We start from the raw sequence: 18,307 nt of genomic DNA, 5'->3' as shown, positions 1-18,307 counted from the left end.
AATAGCCAAAGAGGACAGAATGCATTTGGTTTAGGCGGGTGGTAAGAGGTTAAGAGTCACCAGATTCATTGGCACTTAGTTAACAACATTAACGGCTCGTCTTGTAAGCACTGCAGACCCAGCTCTGAGATACAATGAAGACAACATTTAACACTTGTTAAATCCAGCACAGACTCTGATTTATAGAGTGTAATATGTATTAAAGTCAGCTCTATATGGAATATTGCATTTCCACTGAAGAATTCTCCGATTTGTTGCTCTGCCATGTTCTCCTTAGTGGAGAGGAGCAGCCGGGGCGCCGCATGTCAAGTGGTATCGGTAAATGAGTACAAGTATGAGTACAAGGTTATGGTTAAGGTATACTTTATTGTCCCCGTAGGGAAATTTGTCCTCTGCTCCAATATTTCCACATAGTATTTTTTCTTCATGATGTCTGATCTATTTTGTGAAATGCACCAGTCCCTCCCGCAGCAAAACAACCCCACAGGATGACGCTGCCCCCCCGTATTTCACAGTTGGGACGTTCACCTCAGGCTTGCAAGATTCCCTCTTCACTCAGTTGCAATAATCTGACCGAACCTGCTCCTTGTCTCTGTCCCAGTCAGCTCCAAGCCCCTGCACCTGTTCTTCCTGAAAACGGCTCGCGGCTCCGTCCAGTTCAGCCTGGAAGCCTACAGCCTCCAGCAGAAGCACCGCCTCAGCATCTGTCTCCACGACAACATGCAGTATTTGGTTTCCGCGGAGACACAGCGCCTCTCGCTCCACGACAACGCCCAGACTGGCTCGGGGCCCCGTCAGGTACGAGTCTCCAAAGCGTTAGGAAATAATACATAAAAATGAAAAGTTGCAATACATTTGTTTCTTAGTTTTATATCAACGATGTTCTGATTGACTGATTGGACGTATATATCCCCCGGGTGTATCTCCTCAGCCCAGGGACCGCCCCTCTGACCCGCCCTCGTCCATCTGCAGCCCAGTGTGGAAGCCCAGATGCCCGGAGGAACAGGGGCCCGCCGGGAGGGGGAGCGCTCGCCGAGACCCGAGTCCCATCTACGCACAGGCGGAGGACGGCTACGAGGAGCTCAGGCTGGACCCTGCCGTCGACACAGGTGTTTTACACGGACACACTCACAGCGGAGTGACAGGTTAGAGGAGGAAGAAGGTCCTGCTGTACAAATGTGCCAAGAAGAACAGAGCCCACCTCAGGATTTTTGGTTGTTTTATTAGCTCAATCCAAACACAGTATAAATAACTCTTAACTCCCGCCTGAACCGAGAGGATCTTTTTCCTCACGTCATCAGATTTTTTTTCCATCATTTTTTTGTTGGGTGTTCAACTCATTTTTGTCACATTTTTGTCATTTTTTGTCACATTTTTCTCTTTTTTTTCCATCAATTTTTCATCAATTTTTTGTCATTTTTTTGTCTTATTTTCATCATTTTTTAATCAAATTTTTGTCATTTTTTTGTCACATTTTAGTTATTTTTTAGTTATTTTTTAGTTATTTTTTAGTTATTTTTTGTCACATTTTTTGTCATATTTTCATCATTTTTTTAATCAAATTTTTGTCACATTTTTGTCCTTTTTTTGTTATTTTTTTGTTATTTTTTGTCACATTTTTTGTCATATTTTCATCATTTTTTTTATCAAATTTTTGTCATTTTTTGTCATATTTTTGTCAAATGTTTGTTATTTTTTGTCACATTTTTTGTCATTTTTTCATCATTTTTTTAATCAAATTTTTGTCATTTTTTTGTTATTTTTTTGTTATTTTTTGTCATATTTTTTGTCATTTTTTCATCATTTTTTTAATCAAATTTTAGTCATTTTTGTGTCATTTTTTTGTCACATTTTTGTCATTTTTTTTAAATTTTTTGTCACATTTTTTGTCATTTTTTCATCATTTTTGTATCAAATTTTTGTCATTTTTTGTCATATTTTTGTCAAATTTTTATCAAATTTTTGCCACTTTTTCATCAATTTTTCGTCACTTTTTTGTCACATCTTCATCATTGTTTTCGTCTCAGTTTCGTTGCTATTTTCACAGCTTTTTTCCCAGAAGCTTTTGGACTGGGGTTAAAACCAAACGGGAGAAAATGTGCTCGGTTCAGGTGGGAGTTAAGGGGTTAAACAATCTTTGTTGCACAGTGACTTTTCAGTTAGAGAAAGGGTTTGCCTTTGCAGTTTTGTTTATGTTGATGCAATTAATTAAATACAATAAATATATATTTCTAAAATATATTTACTGTTCGAATCGAATCGTAAATCGAGTTTTTTATTAAAAAATCACAGATTTTTTGGGGGGGGAAATCGCCCAGCTCTAATGGGAACTTTAAATTTAGAAAAATCTAGAACTGTCAAAAATGCTTAATCACTTAACTCCCGCCTAAACCGAACATATTTTGTTTGGCTTTACCCAAATCTAAAAGCTTGGAAAAAAAGCATCAAAATAACAACGGAAACAAGGATGACAATGCAACAAAAGAGCATCAAAAATGTGTCGGAAAAGCAACAATACAATAGACAACAACATCAAAAACATAACAAAAAGCAACAAAAGAGCGACAAAAAACTGACAGAGAAGCGGCCATGACACAATATAAAAGTGACAAAAACAAAACACAACAAAAACACATCAAACAAAAGAGACGACAGGGTTCATTGCTGACACCTACTGACAAAAAAAAATGAAAGAAGACATTGACCACTGAGGGAATGCTATGTTTTAACCTACAGTGTCACGAAAATGTATTTTAGTTTGTCTCATTCTTTCCTCATATTGACCAGCAACAGTTCTGGAGAGCCCAGTGTGAGTCACTCTGTATCCTCTTGCGGGCGTAGGTCTGTGGCGGTCTCTCTCGGAGGGGTCCCTTCTCCCGGAGCCACGAGCCCCGCAGCTCCTGACGCACAGCCCTGTTCAAACGTGGCCCCTGAGAGCCGGCCTGGCCCCTGAGAGCTCCAACACCCCCCGGCCCTCAGCCCTGACCCTGAAGAAGCACCTGACTGAGGGAGGCAGTCTGCAGCGGGTCCTGGAGCTGCTTTATGGAACCAAGGTGCCTCCAGCCACACTCCCACACGTCCGTCCTCCTACTGTCGCACCCATATCCCACATTAGCCTCCTTTCTAAGCTTCTCACAATAGTTGGTATGAATTTTGGTCCATTCCTCCAAACAGAACTGGTGTAAGTGAGCCAGATTTGTTGGCCACCTTGCTTACTCATGCCTTTTCAGCTCTGGATCGAGATCAGGACTTTGTGATGTCCACTTCAAAACATTGACTTTGTTAACCTTAAGCTTTGTAACCAGTTTGGCAGTTTTCTTTGGGAATTGTCCATTTGGAAAACCCATCTGTGCCCAAGCTTTAACTTCCAGGCTGATGTCTTGAGATGTTGCTCCAATATTTCCACATGCTGTTCTTTGTTCATGACGTCTGATCTATTTTGTGAAGTGCACCAGTCCCTCCCACAGCAAAACAACCCCACAGCATGATGCTGCCCCCCCGTATTTCACAGTAGGGGTGATCTCAGGCTTGCAAGATTCCCGCGTTTTTCCCCGTGATGATGGTCATTATGGCCAAACAATTTAAGTTGTTATCCTTTTTTTATTTGCAGACTCCAATCTTTTCTCCAATCTTTTTTATGTTTCTTTTGGAGTACGAGCTTCTTCCTGCAGAGTTCCCTCTCAGCCCATGTCGGTACAGTACTTGTTTCACTCTGGATAATGACAAACTCCTACCAGATTCCGCATCTTCACCAGGTCTTTTGCGTTTGTTCTTGGGTTGATATTCACATTTCAGACCACAGAACCCGCCTTCTTTCTGATCTGTCTTGATGACTGGACATTTCCATCTTTTAAGACTTGCGGATAATTGTTTGAACGAATGCATGACAAACAGATATCACAGGTGTCTGAGACTGAGTTCAGTGATTCAAAGAGCCCTGAGACACAGCTTCGAGTTCCAACCTCTGAGCACAAATGTGACGCAGCATAATGCCAAGGAAGCCACCTTTAGCCACCCCTTTAGAGGCAATTCCTGCTGTAAAATTAAAAACAACTGTCTGTCTGTCTGTCTGTGTGTCTGTGTGCAGGCTCTGGAGTTGGGACAAGCACGGCTCAAGAAGACGACCAGGAACCTGTAAGTCACCGGCGGCGCTCGTTTGGCCGAGAGGCGGGTGTGGCTCTAACATGTGTGTCATGTCCTCAGGGTGAGCCTGGCGTTTCTCCAGCGAAGGAAAAACAATGGCAACTTCAACAGCAACAGTCTGGAGAAGGCCCTGCGGAACAACAGGTGACTATCCACAGGAACCCCAAGTCTTCTTCCCCTGTTTCTGACCCTCTCTGACCGCAGCCTCTGTTTCAGACCCGCCACGGAGCAGGTGCGGAGGTGGTCCCAGTCACTGGAGGCTCTCCTGACCAATCAGTGTAAGCGGTGCTTCGTTTGGAGCTATAGTGCAGTGGTTCTCAACCTTTCGGAGCCGCGACCCCCGTTATAACAGTTAATTAGGATCGTGACCCCCACCCGGGTCAGACCATGGGAAAAACAAGGACATTAACCCCTTAACTCCCACCTGAACCGAGCACATTTTCTCCAGTTTGGCTTTACCCCAGTCCAAAAGCTTCTGGAAAAAAGCTGTGAAAAAAGCAGCAAAACTTAGACGAAAATAATGATGGAAATTTGACAAAAAATTGACGAAAAAATGACAAAAAATGACAAAAAAATGTGTCAAAAAAGTGAGAAAGTATCTACAAAAAACTGACAAAAAATTGACGAAAAATGTGACAAGAAATTACAAAGAAATTACAAAAAAATGTGACAAAAAAGTGAGAAAGTATCGACAAAAAAGTGACAAAAAATTGACGAAAAAATTACAAAAATGTGACAAAAAATTACAAAAAAATTACAAAAAAAATTGACAAAAATTTAACAAAAAAATGACAAAATTTGACAAAAAATGTGACAAAAATGTGATAAAAAATTGACAAAAATGTGACAAAAATGTGATAAAAAATTGACAAAAATGTGACAAAAAATGACCAAAAAATGATGAAAAAGTTACAAAAATGAGTTGAATACCCAACAAAAAAATGATGGAAAAAAAAGTCCTGCTATAGTAGATGACAATATTAAGGTTCGGTGTACACTCTGTGCTGTCAACAAAGTATTATCTCGCTTCAAAAACACTACAGCAGATTTAGAGAAAGTCCCACCAGGTGATTTGAAGCAGAGAGCTGATACAGGAGGAGGTTTTGTCGATGTGATGATATGAGGTCATCTTAACCCTTGTGTGCCCCATAATGCAGAGTTACACTCGTGGTCACCTGGGGTCATTTTGACTCCATTTTGTTTCTCTATTATCTCAGTCATAAAATATAATTTTTCAATAAGTGTGGGTTCTATCTTTAGTGTAACTTCAGACTAACGGCCTGATACTAAATGTTTTTTTTATTTTTTATTTTGTTGTTTGGGTAAAAAAAACACCAAATCCCGAACAAACAACAGTCATAAAATATCAAAAATCTAATTCTGAGGATAACTCAGATTATCTGTTCAGTTTCCAAGTGGAAATAGTCAAAATTTAGTGTTAGTGCCATTTTTTGCAAATTTTAGGACCCAAAAACCAGTGCTATAACCCAGTTTCGAAATACAGCCAAACTGTGATTCTCACTCTGTTATTTCAGGAAAGTCTCTATATTCTCATCAAAAAATCTGCTCAAAGCAGAGTTTACATCTTAATTCATGAACTTGTTTTTACAAACACATTCTGCTCTACTGTACTTTACTTTCACTGTCAAACTGCACTGAACATTTAACATTTTAATACAAGTTCATGAATTGAGATGTAAACTCTGCTTTAAGCAGATTTTTTTATGAGAATTGATGAGGATTTTCAGTGTTACAGGGCCATTTTTGGCTCAAAATTTGACTTTTTTTGTCCCACCGACGCAAAAAATAATAAAAACTGGTAAATTTACTATCAGTGCATTTTTATGAAGTCAAACTAAAGATAGAACCCACATTTATTTCAAAATGTTATTTTATGAGTGAAATATTAGAGAAACAAAATGGGGTCAAAAATGAGCCCAGGTGACCACGAGTGTAACTATTTGCTCTCATTCAAATGTATGAGAAAATTCTAAAATTGCATTAACACAAAATTTTGACTATTTCCACTTGGAAACTGAGCAGATAGTTCGAGAATTAGATTTTTGATATTTTATGACTGTTGTTTGTTCAGGATTTGGTGTTTTATTTTTCCACAAACAAGGCCTACACACTGAAAAAATAAACACACAACATTAGTATCAGGCCGTTAGTCTGAAGTTACACTAAAGATAGAACCCAAACTTATTGAAAAATTATATTTTATGGCTGAGATATTAGAGAAACAAAATGGAGTCAAAAATGACCCCAGGTGACCACGAGTGGTCATTAATGACCCCAGGGACGACACAAGGGTGGAAACAGCTTTGATTTAGCCACAGCACGAGGTGAACATGAGCGCCGCTTTTAACTGAGTCAGATCTATCAAAAGCAGTAACGTAGTGCCCTCTAGTCAGCGCACTATGGTAGCTTCATGCGGACAAATCTCACAACAGTTTGCAGCTGCTTTGAGTCGTGGTAAAGCTCAGACCAGGGCGATTGGAAGTTGACCGAAATGGGGTGTTCTTTATAGGCTCTACACGAGTGACAAGTGACTCCGAGTGCAACCTCCGGAGGTCACGGTCCTTCCTCTCTCGCAATTTCCCCAATATCGATGTCTTGCACAAATCAACGGTTCAGGATAATATCATGGAGAGTGACATACTGATGGGAAGTCACTGGGTGCGCGCTAAAAACATTGTGCTAACGGTGCTAATATAAAAAAAATAATGGCACAAATATGAAACAGCTGCAAAGTATTTCTACTAAAATGCAGCTCCTGAGCGACTCATTCAAAATATTGGCTCTATTTTAGTTTTTACTTAGTGTTAGCCGTTAGCTTCAAGACAAAAACACTGTGATGAACTTTCCTCCAGTTAAGTCTTTACTCCTGATGTTTTTAACATGATGCTGTTACTATTACAGTTTTGTTCTTTTAGTGAGACAGAAGGTTTAGTTTACCTGCTTTACTAGTTTCGATCACTTCCTGTGATCTTCCTCAGAAGCGCCCCCTGGTGGTGGAGGTGACGTGTCATAGGCAGCTTACATGGATTTTCCAGTCAGTAGGGAGAAAGAACACCAGAAGGAGTGTGAAATGGAGACGGCCAATAGACAAACAAGAGCAATAAAAGAACAAGCACTGCAAGAAAATCTCAAATCAGCCATATCAGACCACTGTAAGAGCGAGAACCACATCATGAACTGGGACAATGCCAGGGTCGTCCGTGCCGAAAGTAACAAGTACCACCGCTGGATCAGAGAAGCCATCGTGATCAGGAAACATCAACATCTATGAACCGGGACGAGGGGGCGTACACCTTATCCCACACCTGGGATGCCGTCCTGGAGAAGGCGCCAGTCAGTAGGGGGCGTAAGCTCTCCCTACTGACTGGAAAATCCATGTAAGCTGCCTACGACACGTCACCTCCACCACCAGGGGGCGCTTCTGAGGAAGATCACAGGAAGTAAACCTTCTGCCTTACTAAAAGAACAAAACTGTAATAGACTTAAGAAGACAGTATGAACCTTCTCCAAAGATGATGCTGTTACTGTCCGTCAGTAACTCCCTGCCCGCCTGTAATGGGAGATATTTATTTATGTGGACCAGACGCAATCGAAGTGGGCCCCTCTCCAGATGAGGATCCCCGGGGATTAAAACCGCGGGCGCTAACCCCTCACCTGTGCTGTGTTTGGCAGATGGCCTGGCGGTGTTCCGTCACTTCCTGCGCTCCGAGTTCAGCGAGGAGAACCTGGACTTCTGGCTGGCCGCGGAGAAGTTCAAGAGAACGGGTCCTCAAAGGATGGTCTCCAAGGCGACCAGGATCTACAACGAGTTCATCTCCAGCAACGCCTCGCGACAGGTCAGTGCGGGGCCGCGGGGAAAAGGGCGGAGTCTTTGTGCGCGGCAGAAACCGACGTGTTTGTGTTTACAGGTGAACATCGACTCCGCCGTTCGAGAGCTGACCAATCAGAGCCTGTCCCTCAGCATCAGCCCCTCCTCCTTTCAGCTGGCGCAGGATCATATTTATAACCTCATGTTGACGGACAGCTATCCACGCTTCCTCAAGTCCCGCCTCTACAACCAGCTGGCCAATCAGAATCAGCATCAGAGCCAGACTCTGCCCTGAAGGCCTCCTGCAGGAAGAGCATTCACCACTAAGGGCTGACTAGGATCGAAAGAACTAACAAACTGTTTATATTGTGAAGCTGTGTAGTGTCTTTGGATATTCACCTCGTCCCCCGATGTAGGCTCTCAAGCGAGCAAACGTGTTCCATGTTGGAGTTTGCATGTTCGTGTCGTCCGCTTCGAAGTCGTGGGAAGTTCGGATCGCAGAACGGCGTGAGGTCTGAGCCACACAAGCACCATAGACCCGCAAGTAGAGATTCTTGTCAGTGAAATACATCGTGATGCGACTAAAACTGAGGGTGCCTCTTCTAACACGTCTGCAGTGAAGTTTTAAAGGGGGGGTGTTTTTGAGTAATCTGTAAAAACTCTGATGGCGGCCATTTTAGGGATAGGTTTGCCCGAGTCCTCCTAGGAACGCCCCCACCTCCTGGAGACGCCTCCAAGGTTTCGTCACCAGCCGAGTAACCAACCACTGCTCCTCTATTATTATGGAAATGTGACAAAAAAGTGAGAAAACATTGACAAAAAAGTGACGAAAAATTGATGAAAAAGTGGCAAAAATGTCACAAAAATGTCACAAGAAATTGACAAAAAAATGACAAAAATGTGACAAAAAAATGTCAAAAATGTGATAAAAATTTGACAAAAATGTGACAAAAAATGAGGAAAAAATGACAAAAAATCTGATAAAAATTTGACAAAAAAATGACAAAAAATTGTCAAAAAATTACAAAAAAATTACAAAAAAGTGACAAAAATGTGACAAAAAAAATGACAGAAATTGACAAAAAATGACAAAAAAGTGATAAAAAATTGACAAAAAATGACAAAAATGTGATAAAAAATTTGACAAAAAACATGCCTGAAGTGTTGCCTTGGCACATTCATGTATTTCTGAGTAATCTGTAAAAACACTGATGGCGGCCATTTTAGGGATAGGTTTGCCTGAGTCCTCCTAGGAACGCCCCCACCTCCTGGAGACGCCTCCGAGGTTCTTAAAGAGACAGAGGCCTATTTCAAGACATTCACTACAGCCATTTTGAGAGAGACAGGCAGTTATTCTAATTTACTGCATTTACAGACCAACAGAAGGTTTCGTCATCATTGTAGTGTGATATAGACTGGTGCTATGTGGCTGAAAAAAGCCGAATACCCCTCTTTAAAAGTAAAAATCGATAGTCCACCACAGTCAGAATTCCTTCAATAAAACCAAGCACCCTTCAACAATAAAACCAAGCATCCGGGAGACGTTGTACTAAAGGTAGTTGCATAATGACAATAGTAAATGGCTATTTTCTACATCCTGTAAATGGAACAGGTGCAAACTCTTGATGCACGCTCAGTGTGTCACGTGAAGTAAGTTTGTCCCCGTCCAATTCACCGCAGCAAAAGCTAAGTTACAACTCGGGCTGGGAACTGTTTAACGATACCAGCATGGTTTTGAAAAAAAGTCGAGGTAATACACTGCAAAAAGTAAATATCAAGCATTGGCTTAAATGACTTGAATTGAGGAACTGTATCTTGTTTTGAGCGGTTTTCACTCATTTAGACACTTTTCCTGATCGGACCGAGTTTACTTTGCTTGTTTGAGGACATTTCAGACCAGTTCAAGGGTAAATCTCGCTTGAAATAAGAAAGTAAAATTGCCAATGAGATAAAACCAATTTTCTTACCCCATTGGCAAAGAAAATGACCTGAAATAAGGACGAAACGTATCGAAACGAGTCAGAAACATCTCAGAACAAGTGAAATAATCCAGGACAAATGCCCAAGAACTTCTTAACTAGTCAAAACAACAAAAAATGTGATTATTATGCTCAAATTGAGATGTTTATACTGATCTAGTTAAATACTTTTTGCAGTGCAGATGTTGAGAAAGCAAAAGTATCAAAAGTAGGAATCATTTTTGATCAACTTATACAGTAAATTCTTTTGAGCAATGTCATAATTTTCCACTAAATTTAAATTTAATGCCAGTTTGAACCAATTTGAATGCTTTTTAATGACATTTAAGGCCTTGATTTTGGCACTTTTAACACTTTGAACGCCTCGTGGAAACCCTGAAATTACTTGATTGTTTCAACTCAAATGACAAATATTTTAGCATAGGTCTCAAAATAAGTCTTGTCCATGTACCAACATCGTAAACCAAGTATAGTTAAAGGGACAAGCGGTCATTTAAAAATGTTAAAATGATATATTTTCCACCCCCTACATCAGGGGTAAGCAACGTCATAAGACCTTTGGCCGCAAGAGAATTTTGAAGAAACATTTATTCATAAATCAGAGACCAAATACATGAAAAGGACTCTAAAATGTGGAAAATACTGTCAATATTTTCACACTTCCCAGCAAAACACCCCATTAGATCATATCTTTTGTGCATAACTTATATTTGTAGAAAAAAGGTGCTTTACTTAGGGCTACAGTAGAGAGTTTCGACCGCCCCCTCTAGCGGTCACTCCCGGATGTTTTGGACCATGGGTTACTCCTTGAGACAGCGCGATACTTAAAGTGCACAGTTAGCATGAGGCTGGTGGTGGATTGTGAATTATAAAAGATGAAGCTCTAAAATAACATGTTGGATTAAATATTTAACAGAAAGTATGTCCTTTACTCGTTGCTTTCTACCTGAAGATTGTTGTCGTCATGTTGGACTGTTTTAAATAAAATGTTAGAAAATGGTTTTGAGTAAGAGACCTCTTTGCTTTCACCTCAAGGAGAATTGGTGTTGTATGCTAACGTCTGCGGACAGTTAGCAAAGCAAGCCGGCTGCTTCAGTAAACTTTTCCGAGACCGTCACATCTCACGTCACGTGAGACTATTAACGTGGAATGCATTCCGCATCACAAGCTAGTAATGTATCTTCAGACCACACTACAAAAAGTAAATATCAAGCATTGTCTTAAATGACTTGAATTGAGGAAATGTGTCTTGTTTTGAGCGGTTTTCACTCATTTAGACACTTTTCCTGATCGGACCGAGTTTGCTTTGCTTGTTTGAGGACATTTCAGACCAGTTCTAGGGTAAATCTCGCTTGAAATAAGAAAGTAAAATTGCCAATGAGACAAGACCAATTTGCTTACCCCATTGGCAAAGAAAATGACCTGAAATAAGGACGAAATGTATCGAAGCGAGTCAGAAACATCTCAGAACAAGTGAAATAATCTAGGACAAATGCCCAAGAACTTCTTAACTCGTCAAAACAACTAAAATTTGGATTATTATGCTCAAATTGAGCTGTTTATACTGATCTAGTTAAATACTTTTTGCAGTGTAGCTGTGCTTTTTATTCTCAAATTTTGCTTTTTAATCTTAAATTTTGTATCTATTTCATCTCAGACTACACATGACTTCTCACATGACGTGAGACTATTAATAGCACGTGTGCTTGATTAGTCTTCACACTGTCTGCCCTGATGAAGACCTAAGCGGTCGAAACGCGTTGGTGTCCCTCATAAAATAAAGGATTTTTACTACAAGTCGGCTGTGCCTCGGACCTCCTTTTGTCTTCAAAAATCTCAGTGTATTGTTTGACAGTGATCTGAAAGTCAATGTTGTGATCAAATCCAGCTTTATTCAGCTGCGACTTTTAGCCAAGGTCAGACCCTTTTCCTCCTCTAGTGACCTCAAAAAAGCCATACATGCTTTTATCAGTTCACACATTGACTACTGTACGGCGCTCTATTTTGGTATCAAGCCACAACACATCGCCTTCAGCTGGTACAAAACACAGCTGCCTTTTGACAAACACATCCAGATGCTCCCACATACGGTACGTTATCAAATTGAATTAAAGGGATATTTCAGGATTGTTGACATAGGGCCTCATTTCCTAGTTATCCAGAGTGTCGCTGATTTCTGGAGATATTTTTTTTGTAATTCACGCAGTTCTTTGAAGAGTTTTGTGGCGCTACGCTAATGCAAGGCTAGCACATTTCTATGGTATCAGCTAGCCTGACCCGCTCCACAGAGCACCTGAGGCAAATCACTTATAACACCAGACTGACCATATAAATGTGTCCATAGAGTCATTTTAAACATTTTGCATTTAAAATACCATATATTTGAGCAGCATCTGCTTCGTGTTTGTATAAGCTTCGCAGCGGCGGAGTGATCTGCTAGAAAATAGTCCCGATCATTCATGTGATGCAGGTCAGTTATATTCCAAAAATGATTCTATGGACACAAACATGTATATGGTTAGTCTGGTGTTATAAGTGATTTGCCTCAGGTGCTCTGTGGAGCGGGTCAGGCTAGCTGATACCATAGAAATGCACTAGCCTTGCACTAGCCTAGCGCCACAAAACTCTTCAAATATAAGAACTGCATGAATTACAAAGAAAAAAAGAATATCTCCAGAAATCAGCAACACTCTGGATAACTAGGAAATGAGGCCCTATGTCAAAAATCCTGAAATATCCCTTTAAGGTAAATAAACATAGTCCTCATGCCCATTGCATAATTCATCCTTACTGTATTTTCTTGACAAAAGAACCAATTTTTAGGCAAACAACATTGGAGGTGACTGACCCCGCCCACTGCACGTAAAGCACAAGACCTGCCCGAGACCTGCAAGTACTTTGTGTATATTTTCTCACCATTTAAAGGGCAATGGAGTAAATATGGCCACTTTGTAGTTCTGTCGTATGAAGTGTTGTCCGTGTGCCTCCTCTCCGGGTTGTTGTTCTCCGCCCTGGGCCTGCTGTGACGGTGACGCACGGTGGAATCTCCTGGTTTTCCTGTTTGGACGTGTGGATGTTTTTTTGCGAGGGCCGGAGAGTGCCGATCATTCCTCTGTGACGCCGCCGCCGCAGATTTACGCCCGTGCGAGTGCGACGGCGTGGGCAGACCTCACCGGCCTGCAGGGACTGTGGTGCGCTGCTGTAGAAGTACAAGCAAAGCATAAGACGATTTCAGCACATTGTATTTACAGTGACCAAGTTGTATCATTTATATAATCATTTGGTCTGAAGCACGGGCAGCATTTGTTCTTTGTTTTTCTGAACTTTTCTGACACAAATGGCATTTTTCCGAGATGAAGGTGCAGCTACACATATGGCCTGAGGTGGCAGTAGTGGGTATAACATGGTCAACTTCAATCCAGCCCCTTTAACATCATTAACAGCTTGGATTTTTGAGATCTCTCCAGAGTCTCTGTCTGTCTGTCTTTCTTTCTCTCTTTCTCTCTTTTTCTCTCTTTTTCTCTCTCTTTCTCTCTCTTCTCTCTCTCTTTCTTTCTTTCTTTCTCTCCTCTCTTTCTTTCTTTCTTTTTCTCTTTTTCTTTCTTTCTCTCCTCTCTTTTTCTCTCTCTCTCATGTCATGTTCATGCAACTGAGTTTGATCTCTTTAAATCAAAATGACAAAAGAAACTACCAAAATTACCCTGATCTAAAGCCATGTTCTCAATACTATGCGTTGCCCCCTTTAAAGAGACTATAGGGAGCTTAAAAATGTTATGTATTTTCCTCCCCCTACATGTTCCAGCAATGTCCTAATGTGTAGAATGAGCTCAGACCTGTTCACCACAACTGCCTCTAAAATCCTGCACTGTCACTTAAAAAGGTGTTACTTCCGGTCCGAAATTACCGTCATGCACGAGCTTAACCTCTTACCACCCGCCTAAACCGAATGCAAGCTGTCCGCTTTGGCTATGTAACCTGTGTACCACCTCATTTGAAAGCTAAGACCCGCAAAACTGGTGTTTTTCACATTTTTGTTGAGTTTTTGTCATTTTCTTGTGTTGTTTTTGTCACTTTTTGGTTGACTTTTTGTCACATTTTTGTCATTTTTTTGTGTAGTTTTTGTCACTTTTTGTCACATTTTTGTCATTTTTTGGTGTAGTTTTTGTCATTTTTTGGTTGAGTTTTTGTCACATTTTTGTCATTTTTTGTGTAGTTTTTGTCACTTTTTGGTTGACTTTTTGTCACATTTTTGTCACATTTTTGTCATTTTTTGGTGTAGTTTTTGTCACATTTTTTCATTTTTTGGTGTAGTTTTTGTCACTTTTTGTCACATTTTTGTCATTTTTTGGTGTAGTTTTTGTCACATTTTTTCATTTTTTGGTGTAGTTTTTGTCACTTTTTGGTTGACTTTTTGTCACATTTTTGTTGAGTTTTTGTCATTTTTTTGTCACATTTTTGTTGCGTTTACATCCTTGTTTTCTTCTCATTTCTTTGTGGCTGTTTTGGTGCTTTTTTCCCAAGAAGCTTTTTGATTAGGGCAACGCCAAACTGGAGAAAATGTGATCCGTTCAGGTGGGAGTTAAGATGTTAATATAGAAGGTGCAGTTACACATATGGCCTGAGGTGGCAGTCGTGAGTATAAAATGGTCAACTTCTTCCAGTGACACTTTTCCTCCAGTGTTCTTTAATGACACGCTGCGTTCATGTTGAAATCCTCCGTGTTTCACTGTAAGAATGATGCACCGTTAATCACAGGCTTTGTTGACTCCAATGTTTATGGTTGTGGCCAAAAAGTTCCATTTTGGTTTCATTATTACAAATGATGGACATGGACATGGGTTCAGAAGTGCTGAGGCTTGTCTCTGTGCTGTTTGGCATATTGTAAGCGGATACTTTGTGGTGCTTGCAAAGTCATTCTTTTCTTTTCTTTTCTTTACTATTCCATTCCTTTTTGTTCTATTGTACTGTACTGTACTGTACTGTACTGTACTGTATTGTATTGTATTGTATTGTATTGTATTGTATTGTATTGTATTGTATTGTATTGTATTGTATTGTATTGTATTGTATTGTATTGTATTCTATTCTATGCCATCCCATCTCCTCTCCCTTCTCCTTTTCCTTCCTTTCCTTTCCTCTCCCTTTTCCTTTTCCTTCCTTCCCTCTCCCTTTTCCTTCCTTTCCTCTCCCTTTTCCTCTCCCTTTTCCTTCCTTTCCTTTCCTTTCCTCTCCTCTCCTCTCCCTTTTCCTTCCTTTCCTTTTCCTTCCTTTCCTTTCCTTTCCTCTCCCTTTTCCTTCCTTCCCTTTCCTTTCCTCTCCTCTCCTCTCCTCTTCCTCTCCTCTATCTTTCCTCTCCTCTCCCTTTTCCTTCCTTCCCTTTCCTTTCCTCTCCTCTCCCTTTTCCTTCCCTCCCTTTCCTTTCCTCTCCCTTTTCCTTCCTTCCCTTTCCTTTCCTCTCCTCTCCCTCTCCCTTTTCCTTCCTTTCCTTTTCCTTCCTTTCCTTTCCTCTCCTCTCCTCTTCCTCTCCTCTCCCTTTTCCTTTTCCTTTTCCTTCCCTTTCCTTTCCTTTCCTCTCCCTTTTCCTTCCTTCCCTTTCCTTTCCTCTCCTCTCCCTTTTCCTTCCCTTTTCCTTCCTTTCCTCTCCCTTTTCCTTCCTTCCCTTTCCTTTCCTCTCCTCTCCCTTTTCCTTCCCCTTTCCTTCCTTTCCTTTCCTTTCCTCTCCCTTTTCTCTCCTCTCCTCTCCCTTTTCCTTCCTTCCCTTTCCTCTCCTCTCCCTTTTCCTTCCTTTCCTTTCCTCTCCTCTCCCTTTTCCTTCCTTCCCTTTCCTCTCCTCTTCCTCTCCTCTATCTTTCCTCTCCTCTCCCTTTTCCTTCCTTTCCTTTCCTTTCCTCTCCTCTCCCTTTTCCTTCCTTCCCTTTCCTCTCCTCTCCCTTTTCCTTCCTTTCCTTTTCCTTCCTTCCCTTTCCTCTCCTCTTCCTCTCCTCTATCTTTCCTCTCCTCTCCCTTTTCCTTTTCCTTCCTTCCCCTTCCTCTCCTCTCCCTTTTCCTTCCTTTCCTTTTCCTTCCTTTCCTCTCCTCTCCTCTTCCTCTCCTCTCCTCTCCCTTTTCCTTTTCTATCCTTTTCTCTCCTCTCCTCTCCCTTTCCTTTCCTGTCTTTTCTTTCTATTCTATTCTATTCTATTCCTTTCATTTCCATTTCTTTTTTCTTTCCTTTCTATTCTTCTTTTCTCTTCTATTCTTCTATTCTATTCTATTCTATTCTTTTCCTTTCCTTCTTTTTCCCTTTCCTTTCAGGACTCTCATAATTGTCTCTAACTTTTTCTTTTCATCCACAATGTTCTTGCCAGTCGTTACCACGGCTTCAACAAACCCACATTATCATTTAAAAAGAGCAGTTGTTTGACCATTAATGGCTTCATACGAAACACTCACTATGAAAAATGTAAAATCCTTCGTGGGTGTATAAACTTTTGTGTACTGTCTGAAGTACTTTTCCCCGCGTGTGTGAGTGGCTCGTGTTCCGCAGAATCCCGAGGTCGAGCGCCGGTTTGTTTGTCAGCGCTGAGGTGGTGACGAATGGCCCAGACTCACCGCGGGACGGCCCAGTCTTACCCAACATCCTCTGTGCCTCCCGCCGCCCTGCCCCGGGGGACGCACATACCCCTGGCACCCCGCGGAGACAGAGCCACCCCCGCCCGACCCGACAACACCTCCCCCAGGGCTATAAAGGCCCCGCCGCACAGAGCCGGGGCACAACGGAGCCGCTCCCCGTCCCGCACAGGTGAGTCTGTCTGTCTGTCTGTCTTTAATTTATGAATGAACGCATGTGTAATTATGTTTTTTTTTTTTTTTAAATCGTACTGCTTTGAACAGCACTGTTGATGGTTTGGACTTCACAGCATTTTCATAACCCCCACCTGAACTGAGCTCAATCTCCCCAGTTTGGCTTTACCCAAATCTACAAGCTTCTGGAAAAAGGCGCTAAATAGCAAGGATGAAAATACAACAAAAATGTGACAAAAGAGCAAGAAAAACATGCGGGAAAACATGGTTAAAAAGCAGGAAAAAATGGTTGAAAAAGCAACAAAAAACCCAGCTGTTTTAAAAGCAGAAAAAACGTGTTAAAAAGCAGGAAAATGGTTTAAAAAAAGCAGAAAAAATTGTAAAAAAAAAGCAGAAAAAATGGTTTAAAAAAGCAGAAAAAAATGGTTTAAAAAAAGCAGAAAAAAATGTAAAAAAAAAAGCAGAAAAAATGGTTGAAAAAGCAGAAAAAAATGGTCAAAAAAGCAACAAAAAACCCAGCTGTTTTAAAAGCAGAACAAAATTGTTAAAAAAAAGCAGAAAAAAATGGTTGAAAAAGCAGAAAAAAATGGTTAAAGAAAAAGCAGAAAAAAAATGGTTAAAAAAGCAACTAAAACCCAACAAAAAAGCTGCAAAAATGTGATATAAATAGAGCAAAAAAAACACACACAGTCTATCTTACAAATGAGGCAAAGCGGCCTATAGACTGTGAACTCCCCAGTCAAGAAGCTTTCAGATTTGGAGAAAGCTGAACATGGAGAAAATGTGCTCGGTTATGGTGGGGGTTAAGAGGTTAAGAGGCTCATGGGAAAAAGACAAAGAATAAAGGGAATTTATTATCATTATTATTTCACCCTTTTTGTTTCCTACATAGTCCCATGTGTTCATTCATAGTTTAATGTCGTCAATGTGAATCACACAATGGAAATATTGCTGGAAATGAAAAACTGAAACTGAAAAATCGATATTTAAAAAACTTTTGTCCGGGACTGTAATCATGAGGAGATAATGTATTCCAGGTTTTCTGTCTTTCTATGGTTTTATGTAAAAATAACTTTTCAGTGTAAACATGACTCAAATCACATATTTTTGAGAAAGCCGGGATTAAAAGTTGTGGCTTAACCTCTTACCCCCGCCTAAACCAAATGCCTTCTGTCCTCTTTGGCTGTTATATAGGCCTGTGTAAAACCTCATTTGAAAGCTAAGACCCACAAAACAGATCTTTTTCTTCGCATTGCTGTTTTTTTTCATTTTTGTTGAATTTTTGTTGAATTTTTGTTGAATTTTTGTTGAATTTTTGTCACATTTTTGTTGAACTTTTATCACATTTTTGTCACATTTTTGTTGCGTTTACATCCTTGTTTTCTTCTCATTTTTTGTGGCTATTTTGGTGCTTTTTTCCGAAGAAGCTTTTTGATTAGGGTGAAGCCAAACCGGAGAAAATGGGATCCGTTCAGGTGGGAGTTAAGAGGTTAATTTTGTGACGTTGCAGTTACACAGATTTGCTAAGAGGGATTTTGGTTTTGTCTCATTCATGCCAGGGGTGGGCAACGTC

The 18,307-nt window shown here is 40.6% G+C and overlaps 1 protein-coding gene across 3 annotated transcripts in view; it reads left to right on the top strand.

Moving 5' to 3' along the window:
* Positions 1-8,415, top strand: part of LOC306981631 (regulator of G-protein signaling 3-like) — a 44,596-nt gene extending 36,181 nt beyond the window's left edge. For 2 of the 3 annotated variants that reach the window (XM_079581253.1, XM_079581255.1), the window contains exons 9-16: positions 602-798; positions 932-1,109; positions 2,842-3,053; positions 4,088-4,134; positions 4,204-4,287; positions 4,348-4,421; positions 7,837-8,000; positions 8,073-8,415. In XM_079581253.1, the coding sequence (XP_079437379.1) occupies positions 602-798; positions 932-1,109; positions 2,842-3,053; positions 4,088-4,134; positions 4,204-4,287; positions 4,348-4,421; positions 7,837-8,000; positions 8,073-8,267 (1,151 nt within the window). In that variant the 3' untranslated portion in view covers positions 8,268-8,415. The remainder of the gene's footprint in view (positions 1-601; positions 799-931; positions 1,110-2,841; positions 3,054-4,087; positions 4,135-4,203; positions 4,288-4,347; positions 4,422-7,836; positions 8,001-8,072) is intronic. The other variant, XM_079581254.1, reaches the window with a different exon arrangement.
* Positions 8,416-18,307: the final 9,892 nt, after the last annotated feature.

Source organism: Gobius niger, assembly GCF_951799975.1.
Source record: "Gobius niger genome assembly, chromosome: 22".
NCBI classification, from domain to species: domain Eukaryota; kingdom Metazoa; phylum Chordata; class Actinopteri; order Gobiiformes; family Gobiidae; genus Gobius; species Gobius niger.
This window is presented reverse-complemented; position numbering and strand designations above follow the sequence as displayed.